This window comes from Dermacentor variabilis, chromosome 11 (assembly GCF_050947875.1).
Source record: "Dermacentor variabilis isolate Ectoservices chromosome 11, ASM5094787v1, whole genome shotgun sequence".
Lineage (NCBI taxonomy): Eukaryota > Metazoa > Arthropoda > Arachnida > Ixodida > Ixodidae > Dermacentor > Dermacentor variabilis.
Genome location: NC_134578.1, coordinates 80732744 through 80756297, shown reverse-complemented (window position 1 = coordinate 80756297; position 23554 = coordinate 80732744). Strand labels below are relative to the sequence as shown.

Below are 23554 nucleotides of genomic sequence, written 5' to 3'. Positions count from 1 at the left end.
TTTAGATACGGCTCGTCTACACCCTGATTCCGCAATGCCTCCATGATTGCTGAGGTTTCGACTGAATCAAAAGCTTTCTCGTAATCAATGAAAGCTACATATAAGGGTTGGTTATATTCCGCACATTTTTCTATCACCTGATTGATAGTGTGAATATGGTCTATTGTTGAGTAGCCTTTACGGAATCGTGCCTGGTCCTTTGGTTGAAGGAAGTCTAAGGCGTTCCTGATTCTATTTGCAATAACCTTAGTAAATACTTTGTAGGCAACGGACAGTAAGCTGATCAGTCCACAATTTTTCAAGTCTTTGGCGTCCCCTTTCTTATGGATTAGGATTATGTTAGCGTTTTTCCAAGATCCCGGTACGCTCGTAGTCATGAGGCATTGCCTATACAGGGTGGCCAGTTTCTCTAGAACAATCTGCCCACCATCCTTCAACAGATCTGCTGTTATCTGATCCTCCGCAGCAGCATTCCCCCTTTGCATAGCTCCCAAGGCTTTCTTTACTTCTTCCGGTGTTGCCTGTGGGATTTCGAATTCCACTAGACTATTTTTTCTTCCGTTCTCGTCGTGGGTGCCACTTCTACTGTATGAATCTCTATAGGACTCCTCAGGCACATGACCTATCTCATCCATATTATTAATGATATTGCCGCCTTTATCTCTTAACGCATACATCTGATTCTTGCCAATTCCTAGTTTCTTCTTCACTGCTTTTAGGCTTCCTCTGTTCCTGAGAGCATGTTGAATTCTATCCATATTATACTTCGTTATGTGAGCTGTCTTGCGCTTGTTGATCAACTTGGAAAGTTCTGCCAGTTCTATTCTAGCTGTAGGGTTAGAGGCTTGCATACACTGACGTTTCTTGATCACATCTTTCGTCTCCTGCGATAGCTTACTGCTATCCTGTCTAACGGAGTTACCCCCGACTTCTGTTACACACTCCTTAATGATGCCCACAACATTGTCGTTCATTGCTTCAACACTAAGGTCCTCTTCCTGAGTTAAAGCCGAATACCTGTTCTGTAGCTTGATCTGGAATTCCTCGATTTTGCCTCTTACCGCTAACTCATTGATCGGCTTCTTACGTACCAGTTTCTTCCGTTCCCTCCTCAGGTCAAGGCTAATTCGAGTTCTTACCATCCTATAATCACTGCAGCGCACCTTGCTGAGCACGTCCGCATCTTGTATAATGCCAGGTTAGCGCAGAGTATGAAGTCTATTTCATTTTTAGTCTCGCAGTTCGGGCTCCTCCAGGTCCACTTCCGGCTATCCCGCTTGCGGAAGAAGGTATTCATTATCCGCATAGTATTCTGTTCCGCAAACTCTACTAATAACTCTACCCTGCTATTCCTAGTGTCTATGCCATATTCCCCCACTGCTTTGTCTCCAGCCTGCTTCTTGCCTACGTTGGTATTGAAGTCACCCATCAGTATATTGTATTTTCTTTTGACTTTACCCAGGCCAAACTCCTGTACGTGATGGAAGGGGTGCCTGTCGGGAAAATTGCTGGTTTTGAAGGCATGATAACCACCACGGTTCGCCAGTCGGTGGTCCTTAGTACCAGTGAATTGGTGAAACCCATGGTCCGTCGGAAGATTGGGCACTTTGTTCCTGGGGCAAATATTTTATCTCAGCCTGGGTGATGCGCAGGCACTTTGGAGTTAGACGATAGGCGCGTAAGGAAACAATAGAACCCGGAGTGTTCCGGGTGAGGTGGAAAATACTGTGTGGGCCCCTACTGTGGAAGCCCGCTACTAAGTATGAAGTCGGGATATGTGGCAAGCAAAGTGTGGTAAAAACACAGATAATGACGTTTTACATGCGCGCATTTGATTTGAACCACGATTTCATTATGAGGCACGCCGTAGTGAGCGACTCCGGAAATTTTGACCCTATGGGGTTCTTTAACCTGCACCTAAATCGAAGTACACGGTGGTTTTTGCATATCGCCGCCGTCCATAAGTGGCTGCCGTGGCCGGGATTTGATGCCGCGGCTTCATGCTTAGCAGCCAAGCACAAGAGTGTGGTCCTAAAGCAGTTTTTCGCAGGCGTGTACCTTAACACTCGGCAGACTGGCATGGCGAAGAAAAGCCGGTAGCCGTGGTCTCAACGCGGATGTTTTGCTATGGGACCTCAGCAATGACAAAATGCGCACGAAAACGACAGCGTAGCTTTTTGATTTGGATCGGCAGAGGAATTGAGCCGTAGGTCGGGACGGTTGAGCTGTTCGCGGCACTGCGTTCTAAAGTCGTAGATGCACGGAGATTGTCTAGGTGGGCTCATGGATAACATCAAACGTTTGAGCTGGAATCGACGACTAACCATTACCTTGTTATTCTTTCGACGACAGATATACGATGACTTGCAGTTTGGCAACTTGCGGCCGTGCTTCCGAACTGCGGCGAATGTTTCCCTGACGTCCAGCAGAACATGCCGTTTGACATTTGCGGGCTGTCTCAGACGCGTCGATTGTAGTAGGAGCTGTAGGCGTCACCATACTGTTACGAGTCGGGTTCGCGCTGGCATCTTTGAGATTGGTCACCATAACAAGACTGCTAGCATTTGTCTAGACGCTGTTGGATGGAGCGGATTTGTCGAGTGACATCACCGATGCCGCGAGCTAGCTCAGTCGTGTTTGGCAGCACGCTGACGGCCTCAACGATGGGTGACAGTGCTGGCAGAAATGCCTGAAAAATCGCATCGGCAATCTGTGCTAGTTGTTCTCGTGGTAGTGTGTACTGAGCTTGGAAAATGGCCTAGACGTAGAGTGGTAGTCACTGCAGACCTAGATTCTACAGCAGTATGTAGGCAAAGAACCTTTACAACAACAACAAAAAAATTGTAAAAAGCAGCACATACAGAGGTTTGTTGGTGACTGTTGTGACTATGTTTTATAAGATTCCTCTTTTATGCAAGCGTTTTTATATCGGCCAAAGGGGCGGTGCACCAATGACCGTATGCGCGAACACTAAACCAAAGTTGAAAAACGAGCTAGAGATAGTCACTTATCACTGCATTGCAATGAATGCGGCTGCAAGCCGTCTTTTAAACATGTGACCTACCTATCAAAATACCACGATGACCGCGCATGTCTTTTTTCGGAAGCTTTCCACATTCATGTTAGCTGCGAAGCATGTTTAAGCCTTCCCTCTATTTCTCTCCTTCCGAAGGAGATTGCCATCCTATCGCATTATTTGCATTTTTCTCCCCCGCGCATGCTGAATTCTGCTAATCCTGTGCTTTGAGATAGCGGCAGAGTATACATATGCTGACTGAAAGAATAAAGACACTTGGTTGTTAATCAGCGCTGTTGTCTGTGTCCATCTCTTGGTCCTGTTGTTTAGCGCTGTTTTATTGCTCGTAAAGAGCCTTTGTGTTGCCGGCGAGGGGGCGCGCATGTGTCGAAGGAACTGCGACGGCTTGTGGTCGGCGAGTTTATCGGACTTGAGTAATTGATGTACCTTGTTGTTTTTCGTAGGGGACATACGACGGCTTAGTTCTGCCTTGAGGTACGGGTACACGTTCAGTGACTAGTGTGCTGGCGAGGATATACCGTAGCTCGGTGGCACATCGTGTGTTCAGTTGGGCTACGAGATAATCCTAGCACGTCTGGTTCTGGGTGATCCGTGTGCGGGAGAACAGGGCCTCCACTTACGCTTCACCTGAGCCCGCCTTAGTATGGTGGAAACTTCACGACGACACGTCCGGGCTGACGATGCGTAGAATTGCAACCATCGAGCCGCTCTGATCTGGTACAAGCTGCTGCTGTTGGTTCAGGATCGAATTGTTAACGGTCTCGTAGCTGCTGCTGGAGTTTTCACACCTGCTCTTGAAAAGTGACGAGGGCTTTTTCCTGGTCGCCCATGGTGGTGCGATATGTTCCTTATCCAAGTAACCAATGTTTGATTACAATGCCGCAAGTGCTAAAATGGAGTCGTATGCGGATTTATGATTTTCGTTGCAAAAAACGAGCGCAAAGTGTGCTACAAGAAAACCGGCAGGCGCAGCTATGGCTCGGAGAAAGTTTCATTCAGCGATTCGCATTGTGAGGACTGCGCTACCGGGGTAGGCAACCTATTTTTATAGGAAATCTGTTAGCCTCTACCTGGTCGGGATCTTGAGCCGGCTTTTGCTCATCCGAAAAGAGTACCGCCACCTAGCGGCTGCGGCCACTCAGACCGACCTCAAACGGCAGCTGGAAGATGGCTTTGTCTTCGAGTTTCCGCGTAACGGAATTGTTTTCTCGTATATTTGAATTACAAACCGCAGCTAACGTGCCTGTAGCTTGTGTGCAAGTTGCGCCTTACGAATTTCTCGAAGCATTTTACTTTGGGAAAATCAAAACATCAGTTGGTTCAGTAAGGCATTTGCGGTTGGAAGAGGGCCTAGGAGAATGAGGATGTATGCTGCACTTCTGCGCGCCTGCGTGCGCACGCGAAGTACGTGTACACACATTGTATTTGTCCTTCATGCGTGGGGATTTGCCTGTTGCATATGCTGCATAACTTGTGCTGCGACCATATGCTGCATCAGGTTGAGGTTGTCTAAGGTCAGTTGGGATGGTGGTGCTTGTATGACGCCAGTGGTGCTCGTCTAACGTCGTCAACACCTCGGCTGTACATCCACTTTCATAGGGCGTAATGAAGGCGTATGCTTTTTTAACGCGAAAGCATTGAATCACTCATGAGGCGGATAATCCGGCGTTGGCGGCGTGACCACACGATGGCATCAAAAGGCTGCCCTCAACCTCTGGTCGCACGCCCAACCCATGACCTTTGGTGTTAATTAAGGCTACCAACAGTCGACCTTCTGTGGGTGTTCAACCCACGACCTTTGGTGATAAGACGAATGTGCCTAATGTACAGGTAAGTAAGACAGTATTAAGGCACTCTAGCCCACTACGTTTGGCGAAAGCCAAACCCATGACTTTCGGTGTGAAGGCGAAGTTATGTAGGCACAGATAATTAAGATAAAGTTAATTATGGCGATTTATTTAAGGCAACGCTATTTAAAGCACTCGAACCCGCGACCTTTGATGGGAACTAGTCCCTGGTCCTTTGGTGGGAGGCGGAGCTAAGACTTTGCTCGGGGGCATATTCTCTGAGCATCGCGTGGTGGCCACAATATTTTCACGTTAATCTACGGAAGAAGAAGTACGTCGCCGTTGAATTTTTTTTTTTGTGTCACTGTTATCGAGACTGGTGCGGTACGCAAGCATGGAAGGCGTGCGACACCGGACGAAGCGGTGATACTGCGAGCATTTCCATATGTGATGGTGGTGATACTGTATCTCAACAATTTGTCCGCCTTAAATCCAATTATAGATGCAGTTTCTGAAATTGCAATATTGTTATCTTATGAAGTATTTGTACTCAAAAACGCGGTAATGGGCCAGGGTTTGTATTCGAAGTAATTGGTATGGCTACATTTTGAGGCAGGTAAAGCGCTCATTAACTACGGACAGCTGATAAAATGAGTACAGGCAGAGCGCTTGTTAATAATTGCGAACAGCAGTAATACGTAATAGCAGCAATTTTTATAATTTATATTATTTTGTTAATAAAACATCTGCGCCGAAGTGTGACTACTCATTGTAAACTATTCCTTTAAATAAAATACACCTTATCAAAATCGCTGCCGTGATTGCCAAGAAAAGCAATTTCTCCGCTTCCAAGTATCTAGATAGGAGCTGCACAACATAAGCTACATCGTAAAGCATAACTAATAATATATAAATTATTTGTGGTCTAATATACTCACCGAACTTGATAACTACCATTTGTGTACCCTTGTTCAAAATTTATGACGTTTCCAAGTACACCATCCACTTTGTTGTAAATGCACGTCATCTCCTTGCTATTAAATTGCACTGTGTAAGTTCTCTTGACCACATAAGTTGTTATTCCAGGTCGGTAGAACTAGGGTGAAAAAACAGACCTTTGTATTAGAGCAGTAGTACATTTATCTTTGTTATGAAGCAGCCGGAACTACTGTGAATCCCAGACTCGAACCTATACAAATGCGACATACGTAATGATCCGCCCTTGGAACTGCGCAAACATTCCCTTTGGGCAAAACCAAGCCTATTTTGTTGTCTTATCACAGGCATTAAAATTTCAACTTCTTTATATCGTTGCGCTGCGTGTTAGTGGCGAAGGAGATTGAAGAACTGCGCGCTGTGTAGAAAATGCCTGACTGCCTCCGATCTCATTTCTACGCCCCCTCGATTATCTTGCAAATAAAGCCATATCCTCGGTAACAATGTTGGTGGAGGTGCTGGATAATCTCTCTGGACCCCCTTCTCCGCAACGGGTGAGGAAACCGGTGCTTGGATGGACTAACGCCTGAAGAGATGCATGTGAGCGAACCGTCAGCCACTGGCGGCAGCCATGACACAAGCATGCAAGATGACAGTGAGCGCACAAGGCAAGTAATCTGCTGGATCCATCAGAAGGCATCAGGTACGTTTTCCATCAAAGCTGATGAAGATGTCCACGATTGGCTAAGTATAATCAAAGGGTAAGTGGTAATAACGGGTGTAACTCAATGGCGCGACTTGCTAATGTCGTTTTCTTTCTCACCGGAACCGCACTTCTGTGTTTCGACAGCAGCCAGAGCACGATGAAACCATTAAAACGGTTCGTTGAGGAAATCAAGGGCTTCTTCAGGGACTCGCTGTCAAAACGAAGGAATCCTGAGCATATGCTTTCGCGAAGAGCACATTTGCCCGGAGAAACATGCACAATTTACATTGAAGGAGTATTGAAAGTGTGCAGAGTTCTACGCACGTTTATGTCAGATGAAGATATGGTCAGACATCTGCTGAAGCACATCTCTGAAGATGTCTAGAGTTTTCTTAGATCAGTAGAAGTTCTGAGAATTCCGTCTGATTTAAGGCGTCGCTGCCGTGCTTTCGAGGCGCTGAAGACGCGACGAGTATTGCCAATGTGTACTTGACAACGTGACCAAGGAGGCAATCGTGGACATCTAAACCTATCACTACATCGTGTTCTTTGTACGGCAACTGGTTATAGAAGAATTGGCGCACTTAAAAGCACAACGTGGGGGAACAGACACCGGACGGGAGTATCACCAATACAGACTTGATGTACGTTGTCCTGCACAGCCGGTACTTTGACAACTGCAAACTAACAGTTATAATTGGCCCTTGCATGATTAACGTGACCGCGTCAACAGAAAGGGCTTTCGGCATCCTTCGCGCACTGACGACCGCCGTCAGGCTAGGCTACCCAAACGTCTTTCTCCCCGATACAGCAAGCCTCAGACCCCATTTTATGATTAACTGGTGTACCGCGAGCCACCCATTTGCTTTAGCTGAAGAATCCGCGGACTTATCGCCATGTATTGTCGTCCACAGCAGCAGCACGTTTTGGCCATCCTTGATTGTCACTATGGAGGCCAAGACAGTGGTTCTTCGACGACATTTGCGTGAACGTGTATCGCTGCGTGAGTCTCCAGCTTGCGACCGCAGTCTTACTCTACCTCGGACCGGCGATGCTCTCCATCGCCCCACCATCACTCGCTTTCACCGCCATTCCAGCTAGAAAACTAGCTGGTGCGACCGACGATGTCAGGCGGCGTGACGGTGACATTGTCTTCCGCTTGCCACCATACTGAAAAACAGTGTGGGTCTTTGTTGATGGTTGAAATGCAGTTGTCGTAGTGGATACTGGTGCTACACTTTCATTAATGAGTGGTTGTTTAAAAGTCATCTTGTACACAAGGTTACGTTCGTGTGGCACTGATGAACTACATTTCGTGGAGTTTGCGGCCAGTTGATGTTCGCTCTGCTATGAGTGCTGGTGGGCAAGATTTTCCAAGTGAATTTATCGTTGCGGACACACTACTCACATCCTCCCTGCAATTGACTTTCTAGGTAAATTTTGGACAATGTAGATTGTGAGGCTGGTGAAATTTCTCTTCGAAGTTACGTGATAACATGAAAACACCAAGTTTCTGACGTGGACAGGCAGGGAGAATTTTCTGTTTCCCATATTATCGTTTTGCCGGCTCAGACTGCGGCATTTGTTTCGGTGACTTCCACGCTTTGCCCTTCGCATAGCTGTCATCGGCTAATCAGGCGTTACTCCACTACAATTTTGAAGAAAAGTATACTGGTTACTCGATCCATTGTAGAATTATTAAAGGGTCCTTATCACGTGCGGACGGTGAACACGTCTTTGGAGAAATATTTACTACCGCCATAACTCAAGCTGACTACTTCTCAGGAACGGCTGTCAGTATTGATGCCGTTGACGCTCCTACCGACGTGAGGGCAGCATATCGCGATTACTCATTGGAATTCTTACGCATGACGAACAAGCCACAATCCTCTTCAGAGTGGGAGGTTTCGTAAGGGGTGCTCGTTCGTTAAGCGCCTGTATTCGATTTCGCGTAGGACGAGCGCCCCATTTTGCAACCTGGCTCGTGCAAGTAACACTGCATAAACAGGGGTTCAGCGACGTCTGTTCGACAAAGCCGCACCACGTATTTCGTACAGAACAAAAAGCAATCGACGGGATTCTTGTAATACCTGGGTAGCTCCAGTGATACTAGTCACGAAAAAGGGCTATTTTAGGAGACTGTGTGCGTTCTATGGAATACTTAACGCTGGCAGAAAGAAGAACGTATATCATCTGCTACGCATGAAAGATGCTATCGATGGCCTTCATGCAGCCTAATACTTCTCCGTTGACTTACAATCAGCATACTGGTAAATGCCGATGCGCCCCTCAGATAAAGAGAGAACTGCCTTCGTGACTCCAGATAGACTCTACGAGTCTAAATGTGACGCCTTTTAGCTTATGCAAGGCGCCAGTAAGTCGAAATAAGAAATCTACATGTGCTATCGCGAGGATGTAGCCATATTTAACAGAACACTTCATGAGCACAATCACGGACTCGGCATCGTATCGGACAGCATTCGAAACGCTTGACTGGTTGTAAACTCAAAGAAGTTTCACTTCCGTGAGTGCCAGACCCTCGTGCTGGGTTTTCTCGTACACAAAGATTTCTACACGACGTGACCCTGAAAACTAGCTGCAGTCGGCGGTTTAAGCGAACCAAAAGACAATAAAAAACCTCCGAATTTCTCTAGGCCTTGTTAGTATTTTCTGCGGTTTATTACTGACTTCGCCCAATTTGCGAACCCACTCACGTGCCCCCTTCCCAAAAATAATCCGTATGTTTGCAGTACAGAGTGTGAGGACGCATTCCATTAGCGAAAGTTTACTACCTTCTGGCCCTGTCTTGGGCCATTTCGATCCCGAGACCATGACTTAGCTACACACTGATGCTAGTGGTGTGGTGTTGGCGATGTCCTCTCTCAGCTTCATCATGGGCGCCAGCACGTCGTTGCGTACGCAAGTCGAAGAAAAATTACTTTGTCTACGAATTGGAATGCCTGGTAGTTAGTAGTCTTCGCCACACAGAAGGCTCGGCCATATATGTGTACCTAGCAATTTCAAGACAGTGACGGATCATCGTTACCTTTGCTGGCGTGTTGCTGCGAGATCCTTAAGTATGGCCGGCACGTTGGGCGTTACGCCTTCAATATGACAACTTTTCTGTCGCCTTCAAGAGCTCTGGGTGTCATACCGATGCCGAATGCTTGTCTCGTCTCCCGTCGCCACACTCCGACGCTAAAGACCATGACTTCCAAAACTATCATACCAGCATTACCGAGTTACCTGACTTCAGTACCATTAAACGTAATCAAAGTCGCCATCTTATACTGATGCTACCCGCACATCAGGTCTGACCATCAGGTCTGTTCACGCTCTCTCACGGCGTGCTGTACAAAAATAATTACTCTGATGACGGTTCTTCTTTGCTCCTAGGCGTTCCCAAACGCCTGCAATTCGTCGCGCCATTTATGATTTCACTTCGGGTTACCTTGGCTTGGTTACCTGGACGTTTCATAGATTAAGCCAGCGCTTTTATTGGCCGAAGCTATGGAACAGCACGAGGCAGTACATTGCCAGTTGTCCAGGTTGCAAATGTCACAAGAAATTGGTGACGCCTCTGCAGGCTCTTTGCAACCACTGAAGCCACCACCTTAGGCATCTGAAAAAGTTGGTATCAACTTGCCCGGCCCCTGTCTGAAGAGCTCTAGCGGCCGTCGCAGAATTATTGCGTGCGTCGACTACTTGACGCGCTGTACTGAGACTGCGGCTATACATCTACTACTGCCACCGATGTGTTGTGCTTTCTGATTCGTTCCTTCATCCTGCGACATGGAGCTCCAGGTCTTGTTATAACTGACCATGGATGACAATGGACCACCGATGTTCTTGAAGATCTGCTGTGCCTTTGCGGTTCTACTCATCGTCATTCAACACCATACCATGTGCCATCCACAACGGCCTCATCGAACGCACGAATCGTAGGCTTACCTACATTTTGTCACAGTACGTCTGAGCTGATGAAAATAATTGGCATACCATGGTGCCCTTCGTGATGTACGAATATAATACAGCAAAGCGCGAAGTAACGAGGTATGCATCTTTCTGTGTGTTGTATACTTGGAAACCTCAAATATTCCACCCACCCTCAGTGAATGAAAAATGAAATGTCGGTTCAATGGATAGGTGCAATTGTCGTTCTGTAAGAAATTGTTCCCCTGGTTTATCGTAAAATGGGGGTTCTTACCTTTAACACGTCTCCAAATGTTGGCCTGGGGTAGTAGTCGAAGTCTGCGGCCGCTATTGCAAGAACAGAAAAAAATATAATAGATATCATTATAGACGGGGTTTAAACGCTTCACAACAAGCTTGTGAAACCTAAAAGGAGTGGCAGGGAACATATATGTCGTCTTGTACGTCAGCGTTCTCTGAAAAGTCAATGAGGTGGAAATTCTCTTTATTCGTTGGTAGTTGAAAGAGCACTGCGCCCTACGAGTGCTTCGACATTTAAATGTCAGCTGGCAAGTTCGTGACATTACCTGTCCAACCTATCCCATGCAAGGTGATAGAGATCGTTTGATATATACTCAAGTTTTCGCAAAATGCGTCCCAAATTATTTAGTTATACCAAGGAATAAATAATGAAATATCTTCCTCTGCATTTGTTCCCCCGCAAAATCACTAATTTTAAAATGTTTTGAGGTAGTAATAGAAGCGACATACGCAAACTAGGCTGGATCATTTTATCCAAGAGAACTAGACGATGGACAGCAGAAGAAGACTCGCAGCCATTCAAAACCGGTCGAAACAGGTTTAGAAACCAGTCATTACTATTTGTTGACACGCAGAAAGTTGGCGCTGGCAATTTTGACAGCGTATTTAATTGTTGGAATTTTTCAGACATAAAACCTAAATTGAAGTGCCGAAGAGGGGCGCTGTCGCGTCCTCAGGAAACGGACGTCACTGACGCCTATGTCCACGCTTAACCTTCGGGACAGCATGAAGCGAGCGTCCATGTATGTCAAGCGGCGATATCGCTTGCTTCTTGCATGCCTGACGTTGAGGCGTGGACAGTGACGTTACTAATGGACGTCATCGCTACAGACGTGGCAGTTGCGCTATTCTTCTCTTCGATTTCGCTATTCCGCAAGAAATGGGCGGGAGTTTAGTGCATTATAAGATTATCAGCCTCGACGTTTTTATACTTCTTGAAGCACTCATGACTTCCACGAATGGCGCGTTTCAAATCTTCCTTTGAGAGATTTTGTATGACCATTTCGGTTAACAAAGCTACTCAGGCTAGTTTGCCCCCATAACCGTTCTTGAAATTAAATTGTCCACTCGCATTATAATGCTGATTATTGTGTTAAAATCTTTATCGCGCAAATGTTTTGGTCATCGAACTTCCCTATACTTGGAGGACTAGGAACGCATTTGGCCGCTTGCCCTATATGTATTTGTGTATGTATGTATGTGCGTGCGTATGTACGTATGTACGTATGTATGTATGTATGTATGTACGTATGTATGTATGTATGTATGTATGTATGTATGTATGTATGTATGTATGTATGTATGTATGTATGTATGTATGTACGTATTTATGTATGTATGTATGTATGTATGTATGTATGTATGTATGTATGTATGTATGTATGTATGTATGTATGTATGTATGTATGTATGTATGTATGTATGTATGTATCTATGAATGTATGTGGAGGGCAAGGAAGGAAGAGGGGTTGTTCAGTTTGTCGAATAGAAGCACGAAACGCAACTGCGCTACCAAAGCTCACTAATGTTATTGAAATGGCTCCGGGACATACGATGTTGACGGGCTTTTTAAAGTGCAGTAATCCCCAGAAAAAACTGAGGATCACCTTCTTCGCATTGACCTTAATCTGCATGCGCAGAGGACTGTCATCAGCAGCAATGCCCAAGCCGGCCAGTTATTCAGCCTGTGAATGTGGCTTACAGGTGTAAACGCGTAGTTTGCGCAATTAACACATTTTTTTACACAAACTGATTCCTGTCAGCACTGTCGGGAAAATTTTTGTCAACAGCATTTTTAAGACGTTAACTTCAATGCCTTCGATAACAGGCTTCGTCTTAAGAGCCTGGCATCGCGACGTCTAGGACCTTGCACCGGCGAGGAACCCTGCCCAGTGACACACACGCCCGTTAAGGGTATCAGACATAAAAAAGCAGGCTCTCATTTTGCTAGCAATAATGGGGGGATTTAACGGCACAATTTCGTACATGCCGTCTACAGAGTGTGCTCACGCCATGTGATCGCAAGAACGAAGAACCACGTGACTGAGAGAGTCATCCAAACACATGGAACATGTACCGGCGCCCCGGGGACACAAAGCAGCGGCCATAAATTGTTCCAGTTATTTAGGTATATGTTGTGATCTTGCAGCCAGACTGCCTGTAGAAAATCTTGTTCCTACAGCAAGCCAGCAAGCCATCAATATTAACAGACTCTCGAATGGCGCTGTTGGTGAAGACCCTGCTAGAGGGGAGCCACCAGTAGCCAAGGAAAGCGAGCTGCGCAAGTCTGCGAGATTCCGCCGACCCAGGGAGCATTACGCGTCTTAAGGTTAAGGAAGACTGCTGTATCAGTATTAGAGATCTGCAGCTAATGACAAAACATTCCGCGTACCTAAGAGACATCGTTTCTGCTCCAAGGGTTCAAGCTGGTGCTTGAACTCTTAACGACGACACGAATCACGACAGGAATAACGACATGAGTGAAGACGTCGCGAAACGAAAAATTCTCAAGGCTAATGGTTTAAATAAACGTTGTTCAGTCCCTGGTACCAAGTGAGCCTGTAAATAGCATAATTTAACTTTAGGATACCTCTAATTATCACGGATCGTTTATTTATTATTGCGATAGCACTTATACAGACACAGCGGGTGCATTTTCGGCGTAGCCGTTAGCGTCGGCGTCGCCATTGGTGTTCCGTATATAGTCGAAGTTCTTTAACGTCATGGCGGATCTCGGTATGCTGCAGTCGCGGGCATTAGCCACAGATGGTGGTTGGATCAAGCGCACGCAAGGGAGGAAGGTGGAGAGGAAGCGCTCCGTCTTCCATCGCGAGTAAAGCACCGGGGGAAGGGGGGGAGGGGTTAGAGTCGTTTTTATCCGTCGGTTGCTGCCTATAAAGCGGCCATGCGCGCCTGCATAAGTCGTATTTTAAAAGCAATGTACGATGGGTACACAGTCTAGATCGATGCGCTTACGGCTCAGCTTCGTGTGCGCTCTGCTCACGCCGTTCAATTGAAGGAACAAGCAGTACAAAGTTAAATTCGCTTTCTACTGCTGCCGTTCTTCCTCACACCAGCGTTTTGACAGCCGTGTCTGCGTGCACTTAACTTTCGGGACAGCATGAAGCGAGCGTCCATGTATGTCAAGCGGCGATTTCGCTTGCTTCTTGCAAGCCTGACGTTGAGGCATGGACAGTGACCTTACTTATGGACGTCATCGCTACAGACGTGGCAGTTGCACTATTTTCCCCTTCAATTTCGCTATTCCGTTAGAAATGGACGGGAGTTTAGTGCATTATAATGTTATCAGCCTCGACGTTTTTACACTTCTGGAGGCACTCATGACTTCCACGAATGGCGCGTTTCAAATCTTCCTCTGGGAGTTTTTGTATGACCATTTCGGTACAAAGGCTACTAAGGCTAGTTCGCCCCCATAATTGTTTCAGAAATTAAATTCTCCAGTCGCATTATAATGCTCATTGTTGGGTTAAAATCTTTATCCCGCAATTGTTTTGGTCATCGCAACTTCCCTATACTTGGAGGACTAGGAACGCATTTCGTCGCTTACCCTACATGTATGTATGTATGTATGTATGTATGTATGTATGTATGTATGTATGTATGTATGTATGTATGTATGTATGTATGTATGTATGTATGTGTGTATGTATGTATGTATGTATGTATGTATGTATGTATGTATGTATGTATGTATGTATGTATGTATGTATGTATGTATGTATGTATGTATGTATGTATGTATGTATGTAGAGCGCAACGGAGAAAAAGGGGTTGTTCAGTTTCAAAACGCAACTGCAGTACCATAGCTCAGCAATGTGTGTGAACTGCCTTCGAGACATACGATGTTTACGGGCTTTTTAACGTGTGCCTCTTCCCTGCAGTAACCCCAGAAATAACTGAGCATCACCTTCTTCGCAAGGACCTTAATCTGGATGCTCAGCGGAGTGTCATCAGCAGCAATATCCAAGCCGGCCAATTATTCAGCCTCTGAATGCGGCTTAGAGGTGGAAACGGGTTGTTTGCGCAATTCACACATCTTTTTGCAGAAATTGATTCTTGTCAGCACTGTCAGGAAATTTTTTGTCAACAGCATTTTCAAGACGTTACCTTCAATGTCCCCGATAACGGCCACAGTCTTAAGAGCCTGGCATCGCCATGTCTACGACCTTGCACCGGCGAGAAACCTAATTTAACACCGGTGACACACATTGCCTTTAAGGGTATCAGACATAAACAAGCAGGCTCTCTTTTTGATAGCAATGATCGGGGGATAGAACGCCACAATTTCGTGCATGGTGTCAACAGAGTATGCTCACGCCATGTGATTGCAAGAACGAGGAACTACGTGCCTAAGAGGGTCATCCAAACACATGAAACATGTGTCGGATGCCCGAGAACAAAAAGCAGCGGCTAGAAATTGGTATAATTATTGAAGTCGCTGCTGTGAGCATGCATTCAGACGGCCTGTGCAAGATCTTGTTCCTACAGTAAGCCAGCAAGCTACTAATATTAACAGAGTCTGGAATGGCGCTGTTGGTTTAAAGCCTGCTAGAGGGGAGCCACCAGGAGTGAACGAAAGCCAACTGTGCAAGTCTGCGAGATTCCGCCGACCCACGGATCACTAAGCATCTTAAGGGGAAGGAAGACAGCTGAAAAAGTATTAGAAATCTGCAGCTAACGACAAATCATTCGGAGTATCTAAGAGGCGTTATTTCTGCTCCGATGGGTCATGCTCTAGTAACGACGCCACGAAGCGAAAGTGCTCAAAGACTAATGCATTAAAAGAATGTTGTTCAGTCCCTGGTAGCATGTCAGCTTTTAAAAAGTATAGTTTAACACTAGGGCACCCCTAATTATCACGCATCATTCATGTATTATTCCGATAGCACTTATGTAGACACTTCGCGTACAATTCCTGCGTAGCCGTTGGCGTCGGCGTCGCATTAGTGTTTCGTATATAGTCCAAGTTCGATAACATCGTGGCAGCGCTCTGTATGCATTAGCCGAGGATGGTGGTTGGAGGAAGCGCATGCAAGGCAGGAAGGTGGAGAAGAATCGCTCCGTGTTCCATCGCGGGTAAGGCCCCTGGGGGGGGGGGGGGGTTGAGTCGTTCGTCTGCGGCGGTTGCTGCCTGTAAAGGGGCTGAATGCACCTGCGTAAGTCCCATATTGAAAGCAATCTACGATGGGTGCACAGTCTAGATCGATGGGCCAAGGGCTCAGCTTCGTGCGCGCAGTGTTGTCACCGCTTAGTGCGAATTGAAGGAACAAGCAGCACAAAGCTAATTCGCTCGTTACTGCTGCCATTCTTCCTCATGCCAGCGTTTTGAGAGCCGTGTCTGCGTGCATTGAGTGGGATGTATTCATGTTTGCCAACGCGCACGTGACACAATGCTTGTTAACGCAGCATGGCTGTGTTTGCAGGCTCATACGGCCGATAAGACTACTATCCTTAGCTATTATAGTTGTCTAATAATTTGCAATTGCAATCGATGCGATAACAAATGTAGTTCCCCTTTGCGGGCGAAACTGCGATATTTTTGTGATGACAATTTTAATCGCGACGCACACATTTTCGTGCACGCACGTAAATTCCCGTCCTCCATCCTTTCTCTCCCGCATAAAACAATTTTAGTAAAAATAATACTGCATGAAAACAAATATTTCGCTAAAAGCGGACAAATTTCATATGTAAACAAAAGAACATCAAGCTATAACACGATAGCTGCTTGAAATAATAAGCATAGTAAATTTATCACCGCATTGTGCTGTGAAATACTTCAACATTCGCAGATAAGCGAGGACAGTCTTTTCTAGAAGCAAATTTTTTTCAACGAAGCCTTCAGTTCAAAACGTACTCATTTGTGTAAGTGGTGACTCTCGATGGCAGAGTACCGGAGAGGCACAACGCGTTCTTTCTCCTCTTTCCTATCGCGACTCTCGCTTTTTTAATTGCCACGGGTATGGCTTATATATTTTCACTCTGGAGCTGGTTTATAGATAACACGCAGTATGGCGCCAGCCGGTTGCTTTATGCATTGCTAAGATAGCCCGCCACGTTGGGGCAGGCGGAGCACTCTCCGTTTCGTTGCCTGCGAAGCTGCCTGAGATGTAGAATATTCCGCTCACACTCTGTCAGCCAGCAGCTGGAATCCTCCCCAGTGTTTATTGTTTGTTTATAAAATAGTGACTACGTATTCTTCGATGCCAACGACAAACAGCGATGGCGAACAAATCGGCTACGGGAATGCGCCCATAACAGTGAACACTGGCAAAGAGAGTGCCGCCAAGGAATTCTCTTGTAGACTTGAATGTCAGAACTAGTGCATGCACGAAAGAATTCCGTCTCCAGCATGACCTCCCACGTATGAGCTCACCTGTTCACGAGGCTGAAAATCTTTTCTATTAATGGCGTTCCTGCTTCAAGCGCGTGACGTCAGAAGTTTGACCTACGTGCCGTACTTAGAGAATTTCATTGCAACGTGCATGCATGCGGAGGCTATTGGAGTGTAATGATACCTCTTAAAAAGGGAAAAATTGGCGTTCCAGCTACTTTTGTGATTGAATGCATAAAATGACATTTTGTTGAGAAAGTATCTGGAACGCCAATGCATTACTCTATAATGTTCGAGAATTAATCTCTCGAAACTGGTGTCATCCTGAGAATTCCTTCCATTTGGATGCATTTTGCATACTCCACGGCTAGAATTTGTAAATTGAAATATGGGCGTAAGATTATTAGTTAAAAGGCTAATTAGCAAATTTTTATTATTTAGTCGATTATGCATTCTACTTTTTTGTGCAAGTAATTCCCGCTTCTTCGAGTAGAGCAGCTCATCAACTAGAATTGTGCTATCAGCTACACGCAACTTTTAAATATTTTTGACTGTTTCCGCGGAAACACCCTGAAGCACCGGCTTTACTCTAACTGGTCGGTGCTTGCTCTTCTTCTTTCCCTTATCAACTTTGCCTTTGTACAAGTTCATCGGGCTTTTATTCCGTTGAAACGGAGTTTGCTTCGTTTTAGTCACTTGCTCTATGGCATTAGTCAGCAGTGCATTGCTCTTTGAAACTAGGTATCTGATTATCTCTACTGTGATTTCATTGTGTCCTGCGGCGGTGTAATTATATATATTGTCTTTTTCTTTTCTTCCAGTGAAAGTTCTCGATGCAAAATCTTTACCTCTCTGGCTCCGCTGTTGGAGTCAAAAGTTTGACGAAAGTTCATTTTTCAGGCAGCATGATAGTAGTGAAATTGCGGTCGCTGACCGAGTCATTGTGAAATCCACATATATGCGCTTCCTGGCCCATACGGGTTCATTGATAATAACAAAAGCCGGCAGGAGCTGTGTGTCTCTTCTGTCTAAAAATGTGACGTAAGGAAGCGGTGTAGTTAGCAGGCAGATTTCAATACTCGTGTTGATGCTCTTGTCTGTCGTTTGCATGAAGTTAACAGTTACTTCAATATACGTTAAACAAGACGAAGGCGAAAGCCTATGCTCTCACGAGACATACGTTACATTATTTGACATCTTGCTAATGTTACTTGTTTGCTCCCACCGACGGTCCTGGGTTGGAGTGTCCTAATTACCTCTACGCTAATTAATGGTGTCTTAGCTCCACCCTAATCAACACCGAAAGTGGTTTTGACTTCCACGAAAGTTATTGGGATCGAGTGTCCTAATTAACTACATCCTATGTAATTGTGCCTTAATTAACTTCGTCTTAATTATTACCAAATATGGTGGCTTCCTCTCTTCACCGTCATGATGTCGATTGGAATTCATTTGAAGATATGACTGTTTCGCCCATGTCTCCGTGCTGGGTCCTGGATTCGAGTGCTTTAATTAACTTCGTCGTAATTGACACGAAATGCCGTGTGTTCGACTCGCAACCATCACAACATCAGTTGGAGTTCAACTGGGAGTCCAGCCGGTTTGTCCACATCTGCAAGTGGGTTTCACCCCCCCCCCCCCAAAAAAAAAGTCATAGGCGCGAGTGCCTCAATTACCTCTATCCAAATTAAATACGCTTTAACTCAATTCGCATTAATTAACATCAAAGGTTGTCTGCTGGATTCTCGATTATCACATTATCAATTTGAATGTAACTTGGACAGGCGATTTCGCCTATCCCCCCATGTTGGTTCACAGGTTCGAGAACCTGAATTCCCTCCAAGGGTCGTGGGTTCGACTCCCACCAAAGGTATCTGCTGTATATACTACAGAGATGCTGTATTTGACTTGGGTCCCAGAATTTGTTTATCTCTGCCGTCACAACAGCCGACAGAAATAACATTAGACTTATTGAAGCGAAAAGTTCTTATCTCAAATGGAATTACTCATACTGGACACAGCCCAGTATTCATTACAAAAAGAAAAGCACACAACAAGTGTTAAAACCACATGATAAGGCGCGTTAGAACAATGCGAAGCACGCAGCATTCGCCGCATGCGTTTGCCCCGCTAAAGATAATGATTTCATAGGCTGCAGTTGCTGGAAAGCGGGGTAACTGTAGCCTACGAAGCAGGGACTCACGTCACTAAATTTTAAAATTTAAAAGAAGGACCAACCTAGCAACTGTTTCCATTTCTATTGTGATAGCGCTGTGGGAGTGCCACGCATAGTTAGGGCGCCTGAAGAGTTGCGCGAATACGATGAGCGACGAAGACGTCATGATCAATATGCACATTCGCGTCGTGCTCAGGCGTGGCAGGATCCGGTGGATTGTTGGTACAGTTTTGTTACAAGGCATTCATTTGTCTTGCTGTCAATCATTTCATGTAGTGGATTGCTCAAACGCTCAATGCTACGTCACATTTTTCTATGGGATCAAGTGATACTACTGCTTCACTGGTCAACTGCCTTAACAGCGTTGATTGGAACCCAATTTCATTTACACGTGCGTTGCTTCAAGTAATGCGCTCAAAACTCCTGGGAAATAGGAAAGATGCAGATAAGTTAAATTAGATTGCAGCAGAGCTGATAGTTGGGGGAGTTGGTACGAATTCGTAGTAAAATATTTAGCGTGCACAATTGTCAAGGACACAGTGAAGGGGGGCACACGAGTGTTTGTGTCTCCCCCTTCACTGTGTCCTTGTCAATTGTGCGCGCTCAATATTTTACTATGAATACTTTAAATCAGACTATTTAGCCTTGTGAGCGAGTGAGCCATACCACTGGTGCCAATGTAAGAATATAAGCCTGGTAGCTGACGAGTTCATAACCGTTTCTAGAAATAAAAAAACTCTTTCATGCTTACAAACAGGCTTCCCAGAAGACTTCCGGTTAAACCCTCTGGAACAACACAAGTTACAATAACCTATAAATTTGAAGAACCCTCCAGCTGGCATCAGTTTTGCTATGAACTTTAAATGTTCTACAAGTGGATCTTATTGTTCAGTGCAACAAAGCAAGCCCGTACATAAGATCGCCACATGCCGCACTTGCTTTACATTTGAACACACCAAGAATGCGTGCCTGCAGTAAACTATGCGCTAAATACTTCCGTTTTCTTCGCTAACTTGACTGTCAGAAATGCATGACCGGAAGTTTTCTGGAGTCATCAATACACTGCTGTCAAAGTATCGACAAAAAAAGGTCTATTCCGGCCAATTTCACTGAGCAACCATAGACAGATCTGCCGAACATTGCAGCATATCCGCCCTCTGCAGGCACCCCCAAACAATGTGGCTGTTTGCTCATTATTGTCGGGCGCGTCTCAAGTTAGGATCCTTAACAATTCACGATACCGCTGGTTTTGTCTTTACCACACAGTGTGGCGAAAACAGTCACTTCGCTCATGGGCGTCGGATAAAGCCTGCAATTTGACGTTTTCAGCAGCTCTGTTTTTGTTTTTTTGTGTGTGTAAAACTCAAAAAAAATGTATTAGGCCCTACAAATTAACATCCTCCAAGACTGGCATTATGTAACACGCTCGGATCTACTCTGATGACAGGCTTCAATTGTTCTATTGAAATTAGCTTCCTTGAATTTTTTTATAAGAAAGACGATTAGATCAACTTGTTTACCATGTTTACTGCTTACGCCTGCGTTTAAAATATGCGCCCGTGGACTAAAAACGATACTGAGGAAATTGCTGAACTGTAGGACTTTCTCTAAATTTGAATTATTTCGTACGCATTGTATGCGACGTTGTGAGCCGCGTCGTGATTCAGGAAATGGTTTCAAACTTCTTAAAAAATACCAAAAATAAGTGTTTAAACAATATTCTCTGAATTATTATTACCACAGAAGCATACAGATTACTCGTGGTAATATCAGAAAAGTAGTTACATAAATTAGGCTAAGAAACTAAACTTTTATAAATGGTATAGCTATGAGATTTATGTCAAAGACTTGGAATTTGCCACCTGAGATGCTCATAACCGTTTCTATATTTGAAAAACCTTTACACTGCAGATTTTCAGCCAGAACAGTTAAGTGCTCAAATTTGGGTTTACCTTGTCCGTCCCCCTCCTCATTCATTGTTCACTGGCAATGACTACCGTCATCATGGAGGACATAAAAGGATGACTTTTGTCGGTTAGGGCACCTCGACATCCCAGCTTTGAAAGTGCCGCAGAGGTAAGACAAAGAACGTATTCACAACAGGCCCCACCGGGATTTGAAACCATTGAAGTGTTTTGAAACCATCGACCCTAAAACAAAAGAAGCCGAAACACAAGAAACCGAAACTGCATCCTCAGTGCAGCCCTAAATAATGATTTTAACAAAAACGGAAACTAGAACGTGGTGACAGGACTTATCTGAAGGTCATCTAAGATTTACACAGCACTCATTTTGAGCATGTGGGTCCTTGTATGTTGTTCTACTGAAAGATGAAAAAAAAAATGAAATCGCATCGTTTTAGAGTTAGTTAAATGTTGCCTAGTGGCGCAAAAGCGACTAAGGCTATGCTGCGCCAAACACGAGCTGTCTTTTAAAATCAAATTTGAATAGAAGAAGGCTGTGTTAATCTATGTTTTGTGTAATGAGCTGGTGTCATCTAGAAATTTACGCACGTCATGTAATGCGACTAGCGGTTCATCTCCTAAAACTAAAGGAGGGTGTAAAGGTAGGTGTAGTTGATATAGATTGTGCAAAGGTTTCGTATGTGTGCTTCTGTATGTGTGCATATAAATAATATATGCCTACCTGTTAGTGATTCTTGGCATTTCTCGCACGTTGGTGCGTCTTCTTTTGTACGAAATAATCGTGTGGGAGGTGTATGTGCCAAATGCGTTGTCGGCACAAAACTACTTCAAAGAACTGCTCCTGCTAAGTTTACACGACTTCACTTACCAAGTACGGGTTTAGTGAGATGTAGCTTTTGTCTGCACAATGGTCCCATTCGTGTTGCCACTTTGGCGTGAAGAGCTACCTAATCGCACGGATACTAACTTGATATGCTAGTGTTGCTCTTCTTTTGTCTTTACACGCTGCCATCGAAGTACATCTATGAGCTGCTTCATTACTCGGTATCCCAACATGGCTTGGGACGCAGCAGAAACGAATTGATCTCCCGTATTTGTTTACGGCCACCACGTTTAGAATATCCCACAGCAGAGGTTCACACTCAGATTTCAGATGTAGAGGCTTTAGTGTAATTAAGGAATCCGTGTATGTGACTGTATTTTTGTGTTTGTCAGTGATAACTTTTGCAACTTCAACCCATACAGCATAAACTTCAGCAGTGAAAAGAGAGGCATGTTTTGGTAAATGAATACTTGTGTCCCAATTTTCTGTTACGGATCATATACCCACGTGTGTTTTTTTTTTTGTTATAGAGCCATCATTGTAAAATTTCATGTTATTTTGATACTTGTGCTGAAGTGCACGGAATTCTTGTATAATGTGTTCGTGTCGTGTGGCTCTTCTTTAAATGTATTAATACCCAGTCACATACCTGTGTGAAATCATACCACGGTGGCAATCGTTGTGGTAGTTTGGCAGCCTGGAGGACTTCATGAGGAATGCCATACTCCTGACAATATTCCTCATATCGCAGGACCAGCGGCCTAATCATGGTCGGTTTATCTGTGTAGTGTAAGCGGGAGTTGTACTGTGTGACGATGTTGTAGTATATGTGTTGTGGGGAGGATTGAAGTATGAGCACGTACGAAAAGGTGAGTAACGCTGCTGTAAGCTGTTGTAACCTGCTGTAAGGAAGCTTCATTACACTCAAAGTATAAAACTGGGACATGTGATGTTCTGTAGGCACCACTTGCGACTCGCAGTCCAAGTTTATGTACTGGATCAAGTCGTCGAATGTAAGACTGTCTGGCTGAGCCATAAACCCCGCAGCCGTAGTCTAGAATGCGGCGCGCAAGAGACCAGTAGACATGTAAAAGACACGTTCGCTGGAAACCCCAGTGCGTATGAAATAAAACTTTGAGGATATTCAACCCCTTATTTGCTTGAATCTTTGGTGTTTTCATGTGAGCTAGGAAGTTTAGTTTCGTGTCAAAGGTTACTCCTAAAAACTTGTGATCTTGTTTGACCAGAAATATGGTGTCATTCAACTTTAGGACTAGATCGTTGTGTAGCCCTCGTTTCAGAGAAAAGAAAACTAACTGCTTTGTGTGTGCAAAAACGGTAGCCATTTGGGTTAGCCCATTACGTAAGTTCATTTATTGTGATTTGAAGCTTACCTTCACAGGCTGGCAAATTTGAGGCGCGTCGAGGCACTTGGAGATGGTCTACGTATACAGAGGGCATAAAAGACGAAGGTATAATCTCATTACCTGAGTTCATTTTTACTATGAACAGTGTCGTGCTGAGAACACAGCCTTGTGAAACGCCATTTTCCTGTGTAAATATTTGAAAGTGTACT

At 44.9% G+C, this 23554-nt stretch overlaps 1 protein-coding gene across 1 annotated transcript in view; it reads right to left on the bottom strand.

Moving 5' to 3' along the window:
• Nucleotides 1-10830, bottom strand: part of LOC142564629 (uncharacterized) — a 52927-nt gene extending 42097 nt beyond the window's left edge. Inside the window, exons 1-2 of the mRNA XM_075675698.1 lie at nt 10674-10830; nt 5763-5920 (exon numbers count right to left, since the gene is read on the bottom strand). Of these exons, the coding sequence (XP_075531813.1) occupies nt 5763-5920; nt 10674-10763 (248 nt within the window). The 5' untranslated portion in view covers nt 10764-10830. The remainder of the gene's footprint in view (nt 1-5762; nt 5921-10673) is intronic.
• Between the last annotated feature and the right edge of the window lie 12724 nt (nt 10831-23554).